Source organism: Parasteatoda tepidariorum, chromosome 2 (genome assembly GCF_982258835.1).
Source record: "Parasteatoda tepidariorum strain Cologne lab strain chromosome 2, Ptep-v5.0, whole genome shotgun sequence".
Lineage (NCBI taxonomy): Eukaryota > Metazoa > Arthropoda > Arachnida > Araneae > Theridiidae > Parasteatoda > Parasteatoda tepidariorum.
The window spans coordinates 65699109-65720875 of NC_141756.1; the positions used below are offsets into that span (position 1 = coordinate 65699109).

General features: G+C 32.3%; 1 protein-coding gene across 1 annotated transcript in view; it reads left to right on the forward strand.

The window, feature by feature from the left end:
• Dhc93AB (Dynein heavy chain at 93AB) overlaps positions 1-21767 on the forward strand; it is a 115076-nt gene that overhangs the window by 45982 nt on the left and 47327 nt on the right. The window contains exons 23-34 of the mRNA XM_087156600.1: positions 489-863; positions 1728-2011; positions 3515-3776; positions 4843-5000; positions 5113-5344; positions 6499-6693; positions 8189-8399; positions 12653-12780; positions 15235-15534; positions 17780-18115; positions 19426-19737; positions 20614-20781. Of these exons, the coding sequence (XP_087012726.1) occupies positions 489-863; positions 1728-2011; positions 3515-3776; positions 4843-5000; positions 5113-5344; positions 6499-6693; positions 8189-8399; positions 12653-12780; positions 15235-15534; positions 17780-18115; positions 19426-19737; positions 20614-20781 (2961 nt within the window). The remainder of the gene's footprint in view (positions 1-488; positions 864-1727; positions 2012-3514; positions 3777-4842; positions 5001-5112; positions 5345-6498; positions 6694-8188; positions 8400-12652; positions 12781-15234; positions 15535-17779; positions 18116-19425; positions 19738-20613; positions 20782-21767) is intronic.

Here is a 21767-nt window from a genome sequence, read left to right on the forward strand (position 1 = left end):
CTTTGATCACCCCTAGTGATGTCAAGGACTCGACCATATGGATCTAGAACCTGTAGATCTGTTTAATCCCCAGACATCGTGGAAGACCTAGAACAAAATAGAAAAATCAAGTCAAGGAAATATTTAAAAGACTGAGAGAACTGGAAACAAAAAGCAACTAATTGTGTGGAATTATGAAAGGGCTTGATTTAGCTTAGGGTTCATTAAGAACCGTCGAATTAACGATGATGATAAATTAACGATCCCTCATATGTCAATATTTTCTTCGCTTGGACATTGATTACCACGACCGAAGCTCTGATTGCATCAATTTTATCGAAGTATTTTAATGGAGATAATGTGGTCATCGATCTTGAAGAAACACACAGTAATTTTGCTTTTAGTTTTACTGAATATTTTATGACGCCTGTGTTTGCACTGAATACGTGAGATTTACTAACCTCGTAAATTAACCAAATACTAGTTTTTACCCTATGTTTTAATTTTAGATCATTCGTCATCTTCCGAAACTGTTTGATTCGGTGTCACAACTGGTGTTCGAAAGTGACGCAGACGAAAAAGCCATAGCTGTGATCAGCCGGGATGGGGAGCACTTAAAACTGAAGGAGTCCTGCTTGTGTACTGGAGCGGTTGAGACTTGGTTAGATCGTCTATTGAACTGTATACGTTCCACTCTGAAAGAAGACCTGTCCTTAGCCATCTCCTCCTACGAAGATGGTGGTAGAGAGTCGTGGATTTTTGAAAACATTGCTCAAGTGGCACTAACAGGAACACAAATTTGGTGGACAGCGGAAGTTAGCGCTGCTCTTCAACGAGTGCGACAAGGACACGAAACAGCCTTGAAGCAATACAATAAGAAACAAGTAAGTACTACAAACGAAGATTTAAAAAAATTTATTTTCTCGTTGGTGCCATAAATTTTTAGACTGATTTTGACTAGAAAAGCTAAACTGATTTCAAATCATAAATTTTCCTTTCATTCGCAATATCTAAATTAAATTTTTCCAAATTATTTTGTAAAAGATTAAAAGTGTCAGAATCCTCATATTTTAAATTTATTTCTACTCCAATTTTTAATGTTCATTTTTAAATATAGAAAATATTTTCCTTTATCATTTGGTTATGCTGAATCACCTTAAATAATTACTCATTTTCGAAAAGAGACGATGAATTTATAAAAATTGAGTAACTGGAGAAGAAAAAAAAATTTCTTCTTAAAATCAGTGCACTAAAATATAGTTAAAATTAGTATAAAAATCCCAGGCATCAAACATAAAATATTTTGTGGAACATTGAAAGTAGTATATTTTGCAATATAACAGTTAATCTCAAAAAGTAGAGTTGATAGAAATTTATTTATATTTCATTTTAAGAATGGAATATTTTGGGGCAGAAAGAGTGTTTATTGAAATATTTGTAAAATAATCTAAACTATTTTATCTCTCTTGTATTACTGATGCAGCAATTGCACCAATTGATGGGTCTGCTATTGCCTGATCTTAATCGAGAATCTCGCCAAAAAGTGATGACAATCTGCACGATGGATGTTCATGTGAGAGATGTTGTATCTCGCCTTATTTCGCTAGATTTCGTTTGGCAATCGCAGCTACGACGCAGATAGGAAAAAGACTACACAATGAATATTACGGGATATTTTGGTTCAGTCAGAGTGTTTGTGGAAAATATCTCTAAAATAATCTAAACTATTTTTCCCCTTTGTATTATAGATGCAACAATTGCACCAACTGATAGATCTGCTATTAACAGATCTTAACCGAGAATCTCGCCAAAAAGTGATGACAATATGCACGATGGACGTTCACGCCAGAGATGTTGTATCTCGCCTTATTTCCCTCAGAGTGGAAAACGAGACGGATTTTGCCTGGCAATCACAGCTTCGACACAGATGGGAAGAAGACTGCACGGTGCACATCTGTGATGCCAGATTCGATTACTGCCACGAATATTTAGGAAATACTCCTCGTTTGGTTGTTACTCCTTTGACAGACAGGTATTATATATCTCAGTTTAGCCAGTTGTTATTTATTTATTATGAAACACACTTTTTTTTGCATAATTTTTTGAATTTGTGTCAAAACCTTACGAAAATTTCCGTCATGTAATCTGCGGCAGAATAATCGCCAATTCTTGACAAGTTCTGGGCAGCGTTTTAAAAAAACTGTAAAAAAGAAAAAAGAAGAAAAACATTGCAGGAGGAAGGAACCAACTTCTTGAAGGGTCTAACTCGCAGCCACCCCCGAGTATACTTCTACGTGTTTTTTTTTAAATTTATTATTTATTTTAATTTAAACTGCAATCCATTTGTAGCCATAGCGTTTGTAATAGGCACGACAGATCACGATACGGAAATATCCCCCAAAAGTATTCTAATTAAACATCGCAAATTTATATATAAAGAGGAAAAAAATGCTTGTGAAATTTAATTAATCACTACATTGTAAAAAAGAATTTCTTAAACTTGAGCTAAAATGTATCAAAATAGCTTCGAAAGAAATAAAGCTTAATTTGAAAACCCCGTGTACTAATAATTGAATATAGAGGCAGGCTCAAAATTGAAACAGCAGCTCTGAGAATCCATCTTTGCTTATATTAGGGACTAATAAGTAGAAATAGAATAGATAATAAATAAAATAAAAACGGAATATAATAAATAATAATAAATAGAAAAGTATTGATTACCGATCTGAAGATATTCTTTATTTGAAATCTGAGATGTTCTTTATTTGCGATCTGAAAATATTCTTTATTCCCGAAGTAAAATTGGATTGAAGGTGTGTGCAATAAACTTTTATCTAATTAGATTTTTCCCCCAAATATTTGATCATTCTAAACTAATAAAGTGTGAACTTCGTCATATATGAGAATAATGAGTCATTTTGACATGTTGTTTCACTTTTGAGATGATTCAGTTTTGAGCATGTCACTATACTCATCGGTTTTCAAATTTGACTTTTTATGTTTTGGAGCTATCTTGACAAAATTTAACTCAATTTTGATAAACACCTCTTTTACAGCGAACTGATTAAATCGAGCTTAAAATTTTTAACAAGGAAAAGTTGAAAGGTCTTATAAGAAGCATATTTACGTTTTATCAGATATTCAAACTGTTTTCGGTGCTTTACGTCTCCCCTTTCTCTTTAGTGATTCAACAGATTCTGATAGCAGTTTTGTTTCTTAAAGGACAATGATTCTAAAAGACATATTAAGTGTGGTAAATATATTAAGTATAGATTCTTACTTTCAGTTTTAGAGAGATACTGCATGATGCCACTAAATACAACGCATTGTTTGGAACGAAATTTTCTCGGATGCTTAAAATTATAATTTTGTTCAAATTAGCTTGTTAAAATTTGCTTAAGATAAAAAACTTTTTACGAATACGAAGTTGATTACTAATAGTATGTCAAACAAAACTATTTATAAGTATAAAAAAATAACTGTTCTAAGAAATAAATGCATCAAAAGCTTAAAATTATTAATCATAAAATTTCAGATGTTTCATCACTTTGACACAATCTCTAAAACTCATGATGGGTGGTGCTCCAACTGGTCCTGCTGGAACAGGCAAAACAGAGACAGTCAAGGACTTGGGCAGAGCTCTAGGTACTCTGGTGTATGTATTCAACTGCTCGGAGCAAATGGACTACAGGTCGTGTGCCAATATTTACAAAGGTCTCGCTCAAACAGGAGCTTGGGGTTGTTTTGATGAATTCAATCGTATATCGGTTGAAGTACTCTCCGTTGTCGCAGTGCAAGTAAGATCAAACATTCTTATATGAACTTTATATATACCATTGTTAATATATACCATGTAAATTTGCTGCAATTGACCGGCCTGTGTAAGGGGCAGGGAGCTGTCCTCGCACCAGAAAGGCTCTGGGTTCGAATCCCGGGCAAGATATGGATGTTCTTTCCTTCTCTGTTCTATCTGTCCTTACTGTGGGAGCAACGTTGGCCCACCTAATACGGTGCCCCTGTGAGAGAGGTCAACAAAATCGCCCTGTAGATGCCTGAATTGGTGGATGTTAACACAGGCGGGCATTAGAACAAAAAATTGCTGCAACCGAAGAGTTAAACTGAATTATAGTATCGTTTAATAAAGATTTAGGAAGAATAATTTAATTTGAAATATGTAATTGTTTAGATATAAAAATAGTAACATATTTTAACGATATAATTCTCTAATATGCTCCATAACTTTTAAATATCAAGAAACTTTTTGTTTAAAAAATTGAAGAATCTAAATGATATTCAATAAATAATTTTTAAATGTGTATATATCAAACAAAAAAGGAGAAAAAGCTTTCAGGTTAAAGAAAAGAGTACTAGAAGGAGAGTTCAGCAGTCTCAGAACTCAGGAGCTACCAACAAGATTGATGTTAAAATCAATTTAGCAGATTGAGATCATAATCCGATGATACTCTAGCTAGATTTTGCAATTGTGCCTTTCATTAACTGCATATTTACCAATGAAATTTTTCTCTATGTGGTCCATTTTTTTAAACACATTTTCTGAATAAAACTCCAGATTTTATGGTCATCAAAAAACTCAAAAGGTGTTTAGATAAAACATTTATTATATTATACATGATAATCGTCATTATTTTTGATTGCATGATATTGATTCATGTTAAACAGAAACAGGGTGTAAATTAATACCCGAATAAGCGCATGATATTATGGATCGATCTTAAAAACAATCTTCAGTAATTTAGTAATTTTATAACGCCTCGAATGATAGTGATAGTTAAAACACAATCACTTCGTTTAAAAATTTAGGACATTGCAAAATTGCAAACTTTAGGATCTGTCCGATTTCAGGTGAAATGTGTGCAAGATGCCCTTCGGGGTAAAAAGCCTACTCTTTGTCTACTGGGAGACGAAATTCCACTGAAACCATCTTTAGGTATATTTATCACCATGAATCCCGGTTATGCAGGCAGAACAGAATTACCAGAAAATCTGAAAACCCTCTTCAGGTATTTTATCCTGCTCTAGCTAAAAAATCACTGCTGTTATTTTTTTTTCATGATTTATTTTTAAAACTCAAATTTAAGCAAATAACAACTATCTCTCCTATTGCGTATACAGGCCTTGTGCAATGGTTGCACCGGACAGCCAATTGATATGTGAAATAATGCTGGTCGCCGAGGGTTTTGTGGAAGCGAGGAGCCTGGGACAGAAGTTCACTACATTGTACTCATTGTGCAAGCAGCTCCTTAGTAAGCAGGATCATTACGACTGGGGCCTAAGGGCTATAAAATCTGTATTGGTAGTTGCGGGATCTTTGAAACGATCATCTCCAGCGACACCGGAAGAGCACGTAAGAATTTATTCTGTTATAAAATTTACTGCAGCTTGCTTTAATCATAATACACTTTTATTGCGGTGCATCTGATTTAGTTTCCTTACATTAATGTGACATTTAAATGAGAAGAAAAAAATTGCTTTTTGAAGTTTATTTTTATTCTTCCGGTAAAACTCTGATTATTCTGCATCTGCACCTATGAGATCAGAAATAGGTTAGAAAATCAAAAGTGGTGGATAATATTGAATCGATTTTTTCCGACATCATTATTATATACGAGGAGCATCCAGAAAGTAAGTTTCCCTAATTTATAAAAAAAAAAGAACTCACACTTTGAGGAACATATTTATTGGCAACAAGTAGAGCAATGTTCCAGCTTTTTACGTTACATTTTCCTCAGTGCTTCACAGTAACGCTAGACGTCTGTCACACGCTGGTTCCATTCACGGGCGGCAGAGTTCTACGACAGAGAGATACAAAAGTTGATCCCACAATACGACAAGTGTCTCAATTCTGGTGGTGGCTATGTTGAAAAATTGCTGAAACACTGCTGTACTTGCTGCCCATAAATATGTTCCTGAAAGTGTGAGTTCTTTTTTTTTTATAAATTAGGGAAACTTACTTTCTGGATACACCTCGCGCATTTTTCAATCGTGCGAATATTAAACTTTGAGTAAAATAATTAAAAATACAAAGATCTTGTTATGAAATAAATTTATACTGCAACCTCTTGTTGTCGTCTCGTTTGTCAAAAGGCTACAAAAAAGCTGCTTTGTACTTTCTCTGAAAGTTTCATGTAATTTTTTTCCTAATTTTATTTAGCTAAAAAGTATATTGCTTGTCTAATTATGACTTTGACGTTTCATTATCATTAAAATGGTATGATGAGTTTGATTCCCGGTTTCACCAGCCACTTTTAGTTAAGTATTATAGGTATCAGAAAACGCTTAGTTTTAATTTGATATAAAGGCCTTTAATACATGTGGGAAAAATATTTTTTATTTTTATTAAAAGAAAAGAGTTTTAACTGAAATTTTTGTAGTATTTGTGCGCGTATAAGACTCATTTTTCAATATGAATTTATCCATTATTCTTGTTTATTTTCTATTTAAATTAGTAAACGTGCATCAAATAGTATGTGATTATAGCTTTGAAACATTTTTTAACAGATATTAATGCTGGCTTTAAGAGATTTTAACCTTCCAAAAATTGTGAGCGAAGATGTTGGTGTATTTATGGGTCTAATAGGTGATCTCTTTCCTGCTCTTGACATACCGAGAAGGAAGAATCCTGTTTTGGAGAAAGCGGTGAAAGAAGCTATTGCCGACCTCAAACTTCAACAGGAGGATAACTTTGTTTTGAAGGTTTGTTTGTCGCATCTTATGTGACTTTAACAATACCCATCAGCATTGATAATGTCTTAAGAACCGAAAACTTTATCGACTGTTCGTGTATCAATAATTAGTTGTGATTTCTGAACATTTTATTCTAATACCATAGCAAGGTTTTTTTGTATCCTTTTTATCTCAATTTCGGATGCATTTCCTTTTAAAATAAATATAAAAATATTCTGAATAGGATATCACATATTTCTTAGTCTACAACCGTTGTGCTTTCAGTTTATGACACTTATTATGATATTTTTGCACTTAATAATACGTAAAATAATAATTATTGAGTTCAGTCCAAGTAGCCCTTTGATCTCGAGTCCATATTTTGTTTCATTTTGTTCATTTTAATAATGAAGCAATTCGAAAACTGAATAAACTATTTTTTAAAAAAACTGAATAATGATTCAATAATTAAATTTTTTTGTGCTGGGAATTACTGTCTAAAGGAATGCGTATTACACTTTGGAGCACTTCGTCGAATCTGAAGGAGTTTACATGCTGTTCTTCAAAACAGTCTGTGCACTTTCAGGCAACATTTTATGCTTAGATGATTTGATTCATATTCAACCTGTAAAATATGCGACACATTAGTATTCGCAACATTTTGTACTAATTAAAATGATAATTTACCTTCTTAAGTTTCAAATATTGGCGTGCTTTTATATATAAAATGATTCGAAATCATTGCTCTTAGTATATATTATTGGACTTATCGCGAAAAGAAACTCAAACAAGCATGTAGAGTAGGAATCAAAAATCAATATTTAAGCCAAGAAAAATAAAAATAAAAAAACTATCGAGAATAGCATAACCTCCTTCATACTTCAGTCGTATCTCGTTAAGAAACCACTTGGACTTTTCCAGAAACTGTGGAATTCTTCTAGCTTGGTGTAATTCATTAATCTACGTTCATTAATTCACAAAGAGCCATTCACGTTGCATGCGAAAGAATCGCATACGAATTTGGAGATGCGAACAAGAACCTGAGAGGCAAGTTTTTCGTACGCAAATATTAATTTAGATTAATTAGCACCAATTAGACTCTCATTCGCATATCCAAATTTTTCGCATGTAGTGTGAATTGTTGCGCTAGGAGCGAGTTCAAATCTTTCATAGTTTTATTGATTTTAAGTAACCCTGATTTATGGTAAGTAAATAGTCCACATGAAAAACCTATTAACTACTTTTTCTGCTCCTGAAGGTAGGAAAACGAAGAAGAATGTGACAAAAAGCGATATTTTCTTTTATAAATTCAAATATTATTCTGACAATGCAAATGCTACTATTCATAAGAAGTAAGAGAAGAAAGTTTAAGCGATGATAATGATTAACTCATTTTTTTTTTCCTTCCGAAATCATTAGAAGTGTTGTAGGTTCTATTGTTACATTTAAATGTTTAGAACTTTCAAAACATTTGACCTCACTTTTCATACAAAAATTGCAAATATATATTTTTTCTAAATTATAGGTGTTACAATTATCTGACTTATTAGAAGTTAGACATTCTGTCTTTGTCATCGGGGCAGCTGGTTCAGGAAAAAGTAGCGTCCTCAAGACGCTGTTTACTGTGTATAAGAATCGAGGCGAAAAACCAATAGCCTTGGATCTAAACCCAAAAGCAGTCACCAATGATGAATTATTTGGTTCCGTTAATCCAGCTACAAGGGAATGGAAAGATGGTAAAAAGATTACATTAAAAGTTATTGCAGTGCTATTAAACTCTAACAAATAAAGAATAAATAACAGCAACTTAAAAGAAGCAGTAAAACTGCAAAAAGACCTTGTGCCAAAATATATATAACTATAAAAGGGTGCAAAATGTTTTAGAAAATATATATTTAGAAACTTTGTATTGAGAAGATTAAGCTGTGTTGAAAGATTTTTATTTTATTTTATCAATCAAATTAAAATAACAAAATATTGGCCGGAGTACTGACCGACATATTCCAGCAGTAGAAATAATTATTTAGATTTTAAGGTTAAAAAAGTTTATTTAGATTACAAATATTAAACACATCAATCACCAAACGTTTGCCTAACGTGCATATACATCGATTATAATTAAATAGTTGATTTATAATTTATTGAAAAGTTCGTTGTAATTTACTTAAAAGGATTTTTTATTTACTATTTTTTTTACAAAAAATACTTTATAACTATATGCATATTTTATAACTAATATTTTGTAACTAATATGCATATTTTATAACTTATCAGCATTTTTAAATTACCCTATTAAAAATGCTGATAAAATATTATCTATATTCAAGTGCTTGATTAAGAAAAAAAATGCTCCTTAATTTGTTTGAAAATAGATTTAGCTAGCTTTAAATCCAGGCTCTAGAAAAGAAGCCATGTATAAAAACATACTTCATATTACATGCAGATTTTATGCAAAACTTTTTGACCATGTGCTCTCACCCCCCAATATTTTTTCCATATAAAATGGAATTCTAATTTATTCTAATTTTTTCCTATATGGAATATAGCTATTTCTGGAAATGCCTACACACAAATGCTTACCTCTAAGCGTATCATAACCGGTGTAAAGACCGGTTATTATATGTATAATTGCATTGCATTGTAAAGTGTTTGTATGTTTCGTGTTAATTAATGAAATTAAATAAAACGTGTTTGACACTCTAGAATAGGGTACTTGCAGTTCGAGAAGAAGTGAAGTGATTATAACTAACCATGTGATTTAAATCAGATTTAATTGGATACCTATAAGCGACGTCACGCGAGAGTGTCGAAGCTGATTGACTTCTGGATCAACAAATACCGCTGGGGAAATAAACATTCGCTTAAATTTACTAGGCAAGTAACATCTTCTGAGGAGAATAGAATTGTATAAGTAATGACATCCGAAAGTAGATGCCCGTCAATCCCTTAGATCAGAGATGGGCAAACTACGGCCCGCGGGCCAACTGTGGCCCGTCGGAAGGTTTTATCCGGCCCGCGGATAGAATTTTAACTTGCCGATCCAGGGTAAATATAAAAATAAGTATCCATTTTCTTGTCGACTTTTTTAAAGCTATTTATGTTCTTTCCTTTTTAACAAAGTACTGATGACCTTTTTACTTTCTCTATTTTTGTTCTACAAATAAATTGATGGAAATAGCACAGAGAGCTTCAATTGGTAAAATGTTGAAAGCAGAAGTTCTTTATAGAATAGCTGTAGATTGGCGTTTGTCTTTATCGAGGAGCAAACTTATGGAATCTAATATAGGTGAATTATGCTTCACGTGTGGCAGACTGCGCATTTTGAGCTACAACGAGAGAACAATCTAGCAATCATCTGATACAGTTGTTTCTAAATATGCCAATGTTTGAGTTTTACAAATCATTACCAAAAGCTAGTACCTAAAATCTTAATAATTCATGCTCAGGAAATCAGTGCTATGTTTGCTTAATCTTAAATATATCTTAAATAATCTTAAATATAAAAATAAAATATTAGAAATAAAATAAAATAATCTTAAATATAAACAATCATTTTAGAAGTAGACTAACAGACAAGCATTTAGCCTCGTTCCTTAAAGTAAGCACATCTCACTTCGAACCTCATATACGGAATTACTCATATAAAAATGAAATCGAAATTTCATTCATCTCACTAAATACTTAAATTAAAACTTAAATATTGGTTTTTTTTAAAATTTAAATTTTGAAGTTTTTACTTGGCTCGCCAAACAATTTTTTTCTCAATTTTTGGCCCTCGACCAAAAAAGTTTGCCCATCCCTGCCTTAGATTCACGCCTCAGTTTGCTTCCTTATTCCATTTGCCTCCGCTAATCGCTCAGTTTGGGGTGATGGTCTGCAGTTAATGACGAATTAAAGGGTTTTCGAAGCTCTGTTGTCAAGGAAAATAAAAAGAGTCATAGTTTAAGTGCTTCGCACTTGAAGCAATATGATGATTTTAAACTATATTTATAATCTTGCCGTGAAGAATTATCTGGGGTTTATTAGAACCGACAAATAACTTAAATATTTTATAAGTAATTAAACTTTTCTTAAAAATCACCGATTTGGTGACATTTCTCCACCTAGATGAAAATTATCAATTAAATTAGACCACAAACACTTTTCATTTTTACAAAACTGTGGCTTTTCTCCATCTTGACGTTTTGCTCCATTTTCAAAAGCGCTGACTTTAGATAGGCTAAACTTGACCGAACAATCACGAGTAGTAACCTCACTCCAGTTACAAAAATAGCATATTATTCACAAAAAAGCATCATTTCATATTACGACGGAGCCTTCGAACCTTTAAACAGGAAGCATGCAATTCCTTCGATGGTTGCTAAATAGGGTCCAGTCTCTGGTTAAAGGAATTTTGAAGATGGCCCTATATCCATTTGGAATTTTGGAATCTTGAAATCTATGTTATATTTTCGTACTATTGCATGCATATCTCCTTACTCAAAAATCAGTTTATGTATATTGAACTATGATATGGTGTCAATTTGCTGCAACTTTAAGATGTGAAACTGAAACAAGTTTCAGTTCTGATTCATTTATACGCAATCAATTACGCAATCAATTTTAACAAGTAAGATAGTATGATTAAACTTAGAGCCAACATGAGGTTGCAGCAGTTCTAAACGAACAGTTCTGTACGTTCAGAAATTTTTGACTGAATTTCTAATGAAGTGAATCAAAAGCTACGTCTTCAATTTTAAAACTAGTGAATGTTTTAATCCAAAATTTTCTAACGATTTTGAATTTTTTATGCAATTTAATAGTCTTGAAAAATATTTTAAATTTTAAAGCACTCAACATTTTTAGATTGAAAATCCACTATAGAATCAAATTGGCAATTAACACTTAACAAAGTTTTCTCAATATTTTATTTCTAACAATGAATTACAATTATAATTTTGCTCCTAAAGCTACAGATATTTTTAAGCGACATTTTTAGTCATTTTTTTGTAGAAATGTACAAGTTTATGAACGTTATATAAAACAGGAAGTAAGTAGCGTAAATGTTGCGACAAATTTCTAGGGGAGTTATTACACCATCAGGATTAAAATTGTGTAGGATCCCATGCCCGGAAACGTCGTCGCATGCAACTAGGGTCGCCTCCCTGATCAAAAGCACACGATGAGCAACTCAAAAGTACACGAATAAACAGTTCATAATAGAGAAGTGCCTCTAGTCTCGTATGTTGACTATGAATTTTGATGATGTTCCCTAACTCCCTTAGAAGTTTGTCACAATATTTACGCACTCACGCTTCATTTGTAACATTTTTAAACTTGCACATTTCGACAAAAAATAGACTAAATATGTCAGAAAAAATTTACATTTGGAGAGGGAAACATATTGCATACTTGAAATTAGTGATAGGAAAGCATCTAAGATCTGTCAAAAAAAATCTCATACAGCAGTGACCAAAAGGAAAAAAATGCTCCCCAATGTTGCCTTTTGTAATTAACATATTATTATATATTATTCTTTGAAAATACACCTAGTATGTGAACGCGAAATCAGTAATAACCTTTATAAGGTTGAACAGAAAGTTGAACTAACAATTTAGAAGAGAATTTATCAAAAAGTGTTACGCATTTTTAATATTTAGGTGCATTTTCCTATTAAACTTGAAATTGAATGTTTAGGGTTTCTTCTTTTTAGTTCATATATACCCAAACTAAAAAAGAAAATAATAGCTTTTTAAGAAGCTTATCTTTTAAAACATTAACCAAATATTTTTAGTTGAGGGACATTTTTTAACCAAAAAAAGTAAGGTTTTTTTCTGAGTTGGCAATAAAATAACTCAGATAACGTTAAGAGCACACGCACGAAAAAAGTTCGCTACGCCATGTTAAATTTTTTGAATATTTTTATTTGTGTTTTTAAGCATTTTCTGCTCTATTTAAGTCCAAAAAAATTTCATAAGTATTTTACCTATTGTTCGTATTTTATTAAAAGGTTTGTTGTCATCTCTTGTGAGAGACTTGGTCAATGCCTCGACAGAGGGTCCGAGATGGTTAATTTTAGACGGAGACATCGATCCTATGTGGATTGAATCACTGAATAGTGTCATGGATGATAATAGGGTGAGTTTACTTACACATTATAATTTTGCTCAGTAGTTTCAAATTTTGAGAGATGGTAGAGCACAAGCATCATAAAAAAAACTACATAGCAACACATGTCATTTGTACGCCGAGAAGGATCATGAGCTGTCTGGCATTTGAAACGGTACTTTTAATTATCTTAAGGCCTGGTTTCTTTAAGACAAGTGCCTACTCTGGGCGTCAGCGGGAAGTTGACGTACCCTGACGCAAACAAAATACTGTTTTGTAAGATCAGCGTGAGGAGTCGTTTCAAGGCAGACATTATCTCGCATTACGCATGCGTTAATAAAGTAAACAAGTATTGATTTTGATATTGTCGAATAGAGCTTTAGAGAACAAATAATGACCTTGTCCAAGAAAAGACACAGTATAGCTTAGCTATATGAAGAAGAGGAAGAACAAGCTACGTTTAATGTTAAAATCAAAATCTTGGCTGATTTCAATGCTCTGTTGGATGTTGTCCATCATTGCTTCTGTCGTTAAGGTTACGTTACAATCCAACTGCAGTTGATTCGGACGTCAGTTGTCGTTCAAGCTGAGCGTTCGATGACGCATGTTGTCTAACTCACAAATTGACCAATCAGGGGTTAGCGCTGGCTTCAAGCTGACGTTTTGTAACGCCGACCTGTCTTAAAAAACCAAGCCTTTAATCGAACAATAATTTAACGTTTTTTAAGTGATTAGTATCAAAAATAAAGGTTCCAAGTAATTGTTTCATTGTAATTGATTGGAATTGAGTAAATGATTGAGTGACTAACTTTATGACCTTGACAAGTTAGTGGCCAAATCAATAAACCATATAAATTGCCTGTTTCTGAGGTTATATTTTAAACAATAATTACTAGAAATCGTAAAATTATCACGCAATTAAGATAATTTAGATAATATGTGATAATTTAGATATATATTTTATATGCACATAAACTGCAAATTCATAACGAGGAGGAAACCCCAGCTGCATACGATGACATTTTCAGCCATGGATTAATGTCATTTTCAATCCTATTGACGGGCCCCATCCCTCCACCAGATATCAATAATAAATTCAGAATCACCTTATACTTTCCAATCATTCTTGCATTTTCATGTCAAGAAATGAAGGCATTTAAACAATAACGTTTCAGTTTCCTTTACTTTAGAGCATTCTTTTTCTGAAGTAACTGAGCATGCCAATAAAGTTAGTTTGGAACAAGTGTACGAAGATGTGAGATAGTGACGGAGATGTGAGAACGGGACGTCACACTTTCAAATATCATCAAGCAAGTGAAGTAATGAGCAGTGGCAGTTTAAGAATGTTTGTGGTGCGCGTAATTTTTTAAGCACATGCAGTTGTCGAAAGTAGAATGCTACAATTAGTGAAACTACTGTAGTTGCTACTTTTTTTAAATCATAATTTGAAGCGGTTGTGCTCATTTTTTTTTTTAAAAAAAGTATTGTTATAAGTAATTTAATACAAAAGCAATACTTTGTAGTGATTTCTGGGAACTACTCTTGACGTTAGTAAAAATTACTAATATTTTAATTAACCATTGCTAATTCAACACTTTTACCCCACCTTCAAATACGAATAAAACATTGTTGTTGTTTTAATGAAGGGGAACATATTTCTCCGTAATTTTCTATGTATACTTTATTTCTTAGAGGAAATAAAAAAGCATTAAACACTTCGTAAACTTGCAAGTATATAATAAGTTCCTGACATTACTTAAAATAAATATTCACGGTTGAGAGAAAAACATAAAAAGTTGAAGGTTAAAAGAATAAATTCGCAAAATATGGTTCAGAATAACAAACTGTCTCATGTACGCATGAATACATATTTTTTAATAATTCCTCATGCTTAAATAAGTTCATTTTTATTCAAAACCGTTATAACATGGGTGAAAATTAAATTCTCTAACAAAATTCGTCTCCTAAATTTACTAAAGTAGTGGCTACACTTTAAAAGTAGTTTGTAGTCACTAAAAAAATCATTGGAAAAAAAAGTAGCTGTAGCGCTGTAGTTAGCTACATTTGTTGAAGTTGTAGACAAAAATATTATAGTTTTTCCGGCCACTAAAAACAGACGTACTACGTGAACCTGCTGGATAGTACTAGAAAGTGTGAAATATCTCTATACGTGACTTTTAGCAGTAAGATATTTAATAATATCGTTTCACTTCAGTTGCTTCAGAGCATACGTTCAAGTTCGTATGTTCTGAAGTAACTGTGTGCATACAGTTTTGATAAATCTTATAACAGATATACACGCTAACTTCAAATTATGCGTATATGAAAGCAAGCGGAAAGCTATTGCTAAAAGCTTTTGTTAACAAATTCAATTGCAAATAAATATTCAATTCTGAAGACATCTTGACTAATTTGTTACACTTACTGCTAACCCACGTTCTCAAATCCTGTGTTACAAAAATAAGTCGATTGTCTGTTTTATAGGTTTTAACTTTAGCAAGTCGAGAACGGATATCCTTGACCCCGCATATGCGTCTTTTGTTCGAAGTGTCATCTTTGGAACAGGCTACACCGGCCACTGTGTCACGGGGAGGAGTGCTCTACCTTGACTCATCAGACGTTGGTTGGAATCCGTTCGTGGTAAGCTGGATCGAACGAAGATCGATACAGTCGGAAAAAGCAAATTTGATTATATTTTTCGATAAATATGTGCCTCCGTGCCTTGAAGCAATGAACAAAAGATTTCAAACTATCTTGCCCATTTCTGATATTTGCTACGTACAAGTAAGTTAAATGCTTTTCTTAATGTCAATATAAAATGTATTCTAAACATTCATTTCAACAAAATATAGAGGTGGAAAAGTTAAACTAATTTACTGAGTTTATCTTTATTTTGTAATTTTAAACACTTCAAATGTCCTCGATATTACAACCTTCAAACGGCAGCTGTTCATTTTGTTTTAAATAGTTTTTACGGCGGAAAGTAACTTGCAGCTAAAATTTTCGTGACAATAATTGAAGAGACAGAATTGCATGTATTATACGTCTTTCTATCCAAGGATATACAGGCTTGCATGCGTCAAGCCTGTTTTAATCTTCAAATTTTTTTTTTGTGTGTGCGCTACTTTTTATACAGTTGGTACAAATTTAATTTCAAAGAAAACTTTTTTAAAAGTTTAGTTTGATGATTTTTATCTAAAATAAAAAGACAATTAAAAATTTTTCCGTGTGTCAGTTTTGCCACAGGCGCTAGCTTCCTATAGTTTAAATAGTGGATGAAAGGGTCAATTTTACCCCCAAATACTTAAAAAGGTTTAAATATTTTCGCTAGATCATTCTTGAGAGACGCTTGAATCATTCGTATAAATTGTATAAATTAAACTGCTGATGGTTCTGTTCTTTCATATATTTTAAAATATATGAAAGATATAAGTGATTGATGTTTACTTACTCATAGCTCTCATTAATAAAAAAAAATCGTTTTTTGCGCTTTATTTAATTTATTTTTTATTTGTTAGATCATATAAGCTCAATGATTAATGTGAACGTGCTGACATGAAGGGATTACGTCACCAAATTAGTATTACTATAGTTATATGAAACCATGTGTTTCTTGAGTTTATAGTTATGCTTTTAAAAAGATGACTATAAAGCAAAATAATTTTCAAAAAACAACAGCTTTTAAAATAAAAATAAATAAGTAATGCACTGAAAAGCAAAATTAATGAATAGTACTGATTTGTCTAAAAGTACATAAATTTTTTTTATGCCATTATTGATGCCAATGATACTTGATTAATTTTGCTGCGAACTACTTGAAATAAAAAAAATAATAAAATGTGCTCCAAAAAGCAAAATTAACGGAGAAATGGTACAGATAGTTTAGAAGAAGCGTTAAAATTATTATTATTAACGCCAATGATGTTTAATAAATTTTGGTAATTATTTTTAATTGAAATAAAAAAGTATGTACCAGTCTTTGCAAAATCCTTAGAAAAGAAACAAGAATTGATTGCAGAGGATAGCTTCTTGTAGATTAAATTCGACTATTAAAAATAAATGCATCAATATTCTTTGGATTCTAAACTTTGATTAAATAGAGCATTGCTCCCCAACCTTTATATCGCTGAGGATTAGTCAACGCTTGATAATTTTACAGCGGCCCTCTAAAGGAAGGGGTGACGTTGATTGTTTATATTTTAGATGGTTTTTATTTAATAATTGTAATTTAATTGTATTTAAACATGCCTTCAAAACAAAATACAGCTACCTGCAAGTTATAAGTGCGACTTCAGGTCTTAGGATCTTAGTTTAAAGTTTATTTCAGATTAGGTTTCATCTCAGCTCCCAATTAACCTCTTGTACCTAGAAAGTCCAACAAACCCTAGAGAACACCACACTCAATAAAATGTAAATAATTTAATGCTCCTAGAGCCGATCTGTAAGATTTGATCCCCGGGCCGGTACCGACCAGGGGGTTGGGAACCACATACGTAAGCTACAAATATATTTGATGTGATTCCCTAACAGCATGAAAAAAATAGTAATTTAAAAAAATATATATTCAAATCTTACTCTAGGTAGAATTTTGTTGAAGTGAAAATACAATTACATGCGTGGTCTGGGTACGGATTCAGGTGACGTATCTTTGCTTTAAGTTTATCAGAGATTAAGTTTTATTTCAGCTCCCAATTAGCCTCTCGTCCATAGAAAAACGCACAAACCCGCGAAAAATTCACCACAGTAAATTAAATGAAAATAAATCAACGCTAATAGGGCTGTTCGGTATGAATTGATCCACGAACCGCACCCTGTCCGCGGCCTTGGGGTTGGGGACTACAGATATAGAATGTTGAGTAAGCACCACTTTAATGTATAGTTTTGAAATTTTTGGTTAAAATGTAGTAAAAAAAATACAAATTTTAAAGATTACTTCTTTGTATAACAATTTTCAAATCATTCTTGTATTATTTGATAACAATTCTTGTATCACTATTTAATTAAATTGTAGTTATTTTTCTTCACATAGACCTTGTGTTGTCTTTTGGAGTGCTTCTTAACACCAGAGAATACACCACCCGATTCTCCGAATGAACTCTATGAGTTATACTTTGTGTTTTGTTGTGTTTGGGCTTTTGGATCAGCCTTAAAACAATCGACCACTATTGACAGCAGACTGGATTTTTCTAACTGGTTTCTTGGGGAATTCAAATCCGTTAAGTTTCCAATATCGGGCATTCAGGGTCCTCCACAGGGTGGCGGAGAGGCTCCCACTGTCTTTGACTACTACATTGACACCAAAAGATTCTATCCTTGGACAAGAAAATTGCAAAAATACCAGCCTTCTCTAGACGTTTCATTACAGGTAAGTGGTCAAATTAAAGATTTGAGCTTCTAAAACTGCACGCTGCGCTTGCAAACTGCTGGAAAAAAAGCTGATTACAATTAAAAAATACCTAATTAGAACTTAGAACTTTTGATTTATGGGTTTTACTACTAATCATTCAATGGAATAATATGTTTTTTCGTTCAGTGCATTATTATAACTATTATAATTGTCCTTTAACATATTGAGATAGCAATTATTTCCCCAAATAAAAATTGTACCATCCATTCAATAAGTTATTAAAATAAGTATCGGCTGATATCGTATCGTGGTATTCAACCGACGCGTTTATTAGTGTAGATTATTACGCCTATTGAATATCCATACAACATATTACTTTCGTAATTATACAGTATAGTATAACGGTATTACTTGAATTAAAACTCCGTTCCCTCCAAAAATAAATAAATAGGAAATAATGTTTCAAGCGCTCAAAAATTGGCACCTATTTTCAGGACCACTTGTCAGACATGAATGATAAGAAACAAAAGAAATTTTAAATATGAACCATAAAGTTTCCAACGAAAAATGGAAATATAAAGAAGAAAAACAAAACAAAGAAAGCTACTGTGGCCGAGAGGGGCAAATCAGGGTAAAATGCATTAATCAAGTAATACCTTACCTTTAAAGCTTCTTTTGATTATTAAAAAGTAATACCTATCCGCTTCAGTTTCTTGGGATCATTTATTTAATGTTATAATAGTATTAATTTAATAGATTAATAAGGAAATCATGCAACAATGATTCAAGCAATTTTGGCATATTATTAAGTAACTTTTACCGCTAAACTTAATCTGAGGACGTTCTAACGTTTCCGGCAAATTTCAGACAATACGTGCTATGTGCGTTTTTTCTTAAATGATGTAGAGGGGAGAAAATAGTTTTTATTCCGCTAAAAAGCAAATCTGACAAAAGACAACTTACTATTTACAAGACAGTCTTGATGTAATCAGTTATTTTTAGTTAGATGTAGCTGATTGAATTCAAGGATTATGAATTGGTACTAGCTTATATCGAATTCGTTTAAAATAACCAAAATAAAAGAGACACCCGGAGAAAACTTCCTTTCTTTCTGTGAGTTTCTTTTATTACCCTTATACATATACATATGTGTTTCACATGCCTTATCTCTAGAAGGATAATACGATATCTTTTGTGTCACTATTTTCTACAATATAATATATTTTGGCGTTATGTTTTGCTGTTTGATGCTATATTGATGTTACTGTTTTTATTCCATAGATGCAATTCTAATAATGTTTTACTTTGGATTCTATCACATCCTACAGAATACGTTAGTTCCAACTAAAGAAACTCATCGAATTAATTATATGATGGATCTACTTATTGCCAGAGGCCATCCAGTAATGTTGGTGGGAGCAAGCGGATCTGGTAAAACGTCAGTCGTTAAGTCCACACTCGACGCCTTGGATCAGGAATCCACTTTTCTGGTTGTGAATGTCCCATTCAACTTTTATACCTCGTCAGCAACCGTTCAACGAGCCATGGAACTCCATTTAGAGAAGAAAGTGGGCAAGAATTTCGGACCTCCTGGGCAGAAGAAGCTAATTTACTTCATTGATGATTTTAATATACCCGAGGTAGGCTATATTACTTTATTAAAGCACATCAAAGAGCACAATTAATAAAAAAAAACCTGATGCAAAAATAACGAATATAATAAAATATTTTAATCGAAATCAAAGAATGATAAAAAAAGGATGTTCTTTTATATTTTTAATTAAAATAGTCCCTTCCGAATATATTTTCTTCAACTACAGGATCTATGTTGGTGCTAATTAAAATGGGTACCATATTATATAACACAGAGTTTATGACACCGTTTAAATATCCTGTTTTTAGCACTTAAATCATTTGAGTTGATGCAGTTTGGGATCTAGCTCTCCTGTCGATTCAAATTCATGGATATCAGACAACACTACCTTAAATTAATAATAAAATTAATGGAATAACTAGTTGCCTGCAGTGACCAGGTGTTTATTCTACATGAACCACCGCTTCGCGGCTTTTCATTGATTTTCGTCTTCCCGCCTACCTATTCATTTTGAAGAAAAAAGTCTGAACTTTACGATGGAAAAAAAATAACTAAAATTCTCAACGCGATGAGTTTTGAAGACAGAAATATCGAAAAAATCACAAAAGGACGCGCCTGAAATACACCTGAAAATGTAAGGGAAACAAATGATTGAAATTATAAAATGTGCTTAATTTTATGTATACGACTTTATTTTATGGATTTTATTTTACATTATTTTAAAGAAGATATTGAATTGAATTATCGATATTTTTTTTTTATATATTAATATTAAATTGTAACTTTTCTCAAAAATAACTGTAGTCTAGTCTCTGCAACTAAATAAAAAAACATGGTACTTTAATTAAAATGATATTACTGTTTTTCTTTACTTTTGTCTGAAATATTCTTCCAGAAATGAACACATTTGTAACTTTTTCAGGTAGACAAATATGGTACTTGCCAAGCACATACAATTATACAACAGCATCTAAATTATGGACATTGGTATGACCGTAACAAGTTGAGCATAAAGGATGTCACCAATTGTCAGTATGTTGTATCTATGTGCCCCACGGCAGGCAACTGTACAATTCATTCGCGCTTACAAGTAAGCATGAGCTGATGATATCCGTAATCAACATTGTTTACGATAAATTATAGATAGGTAGTTTTAATCTATAAATTTAAGTTGTTTCGATTGCTTAAAAATAAACTCAAATTTTGTTATTAATGTGACATTTGTTATCATGAAAATCAACATTTAGAAATAAAAACAGAATATTTTTTTAACTATGAAAACTGAAAAAGAGTAAAAAAGAGAGAGAATCACGTTTCAAAAGTGAAAGAAATATTGCTGTTGTTTTTCTTGTTACCAATCCTCAAAATGATCTGTTGGAATTAGTCAAGTCTAAATCAGTTATCCAAATAGGGAAGGATTTTTTAATAAAGCTCGTCTAAGGTTTTAAAATGTATACAGATTTAAAAATTTCGGGTCTAGATATTTTTAAAATATATAAAGATGATGGCTGAGCATTTCACTTAATGCAGGTCCTAAAAATCCTTCTAACTTTGTTCATATAAAAACTTCTTTAGTGTACAATGGCAAAACGTGATATACAAACTTGTTGACGTCTATGGGTTACTAAATATAAGACACCGCCATGACGATCTCTCGAGTTACAGTTTATGTACTGTAGGGGCATTCTATAGATTTTTAAGTGATTTCTAGTTCTCGGTGAACAAGTACAAAACATATCTGACTGACGATTTTTCCAAAGAAGCAGCTTTTGCTTGAGAATCCGAAGTCTCCTTGCCACTAATACTAACATGAGAGGGAATCCAATAAATTTTAATTTCCGAATCAACTGTAAGTTATAGATGGATATGTAAACCCTATCCCCAACATTTGTCCAGTTATTTAGATGTTGAACTGAAGAAAAAAGAATGACAGTTAGATATAAATATCGGCAAAGTTAGGCTAAGCAATATTCTCAAAATAGTTCTCAGGCCTCCTACAATAATGATGAGCTCCGACCTGAACAGAGAACATGAATTTGACTTTATATTTTAGGTTTAAACTTGGAAATAGGAGTC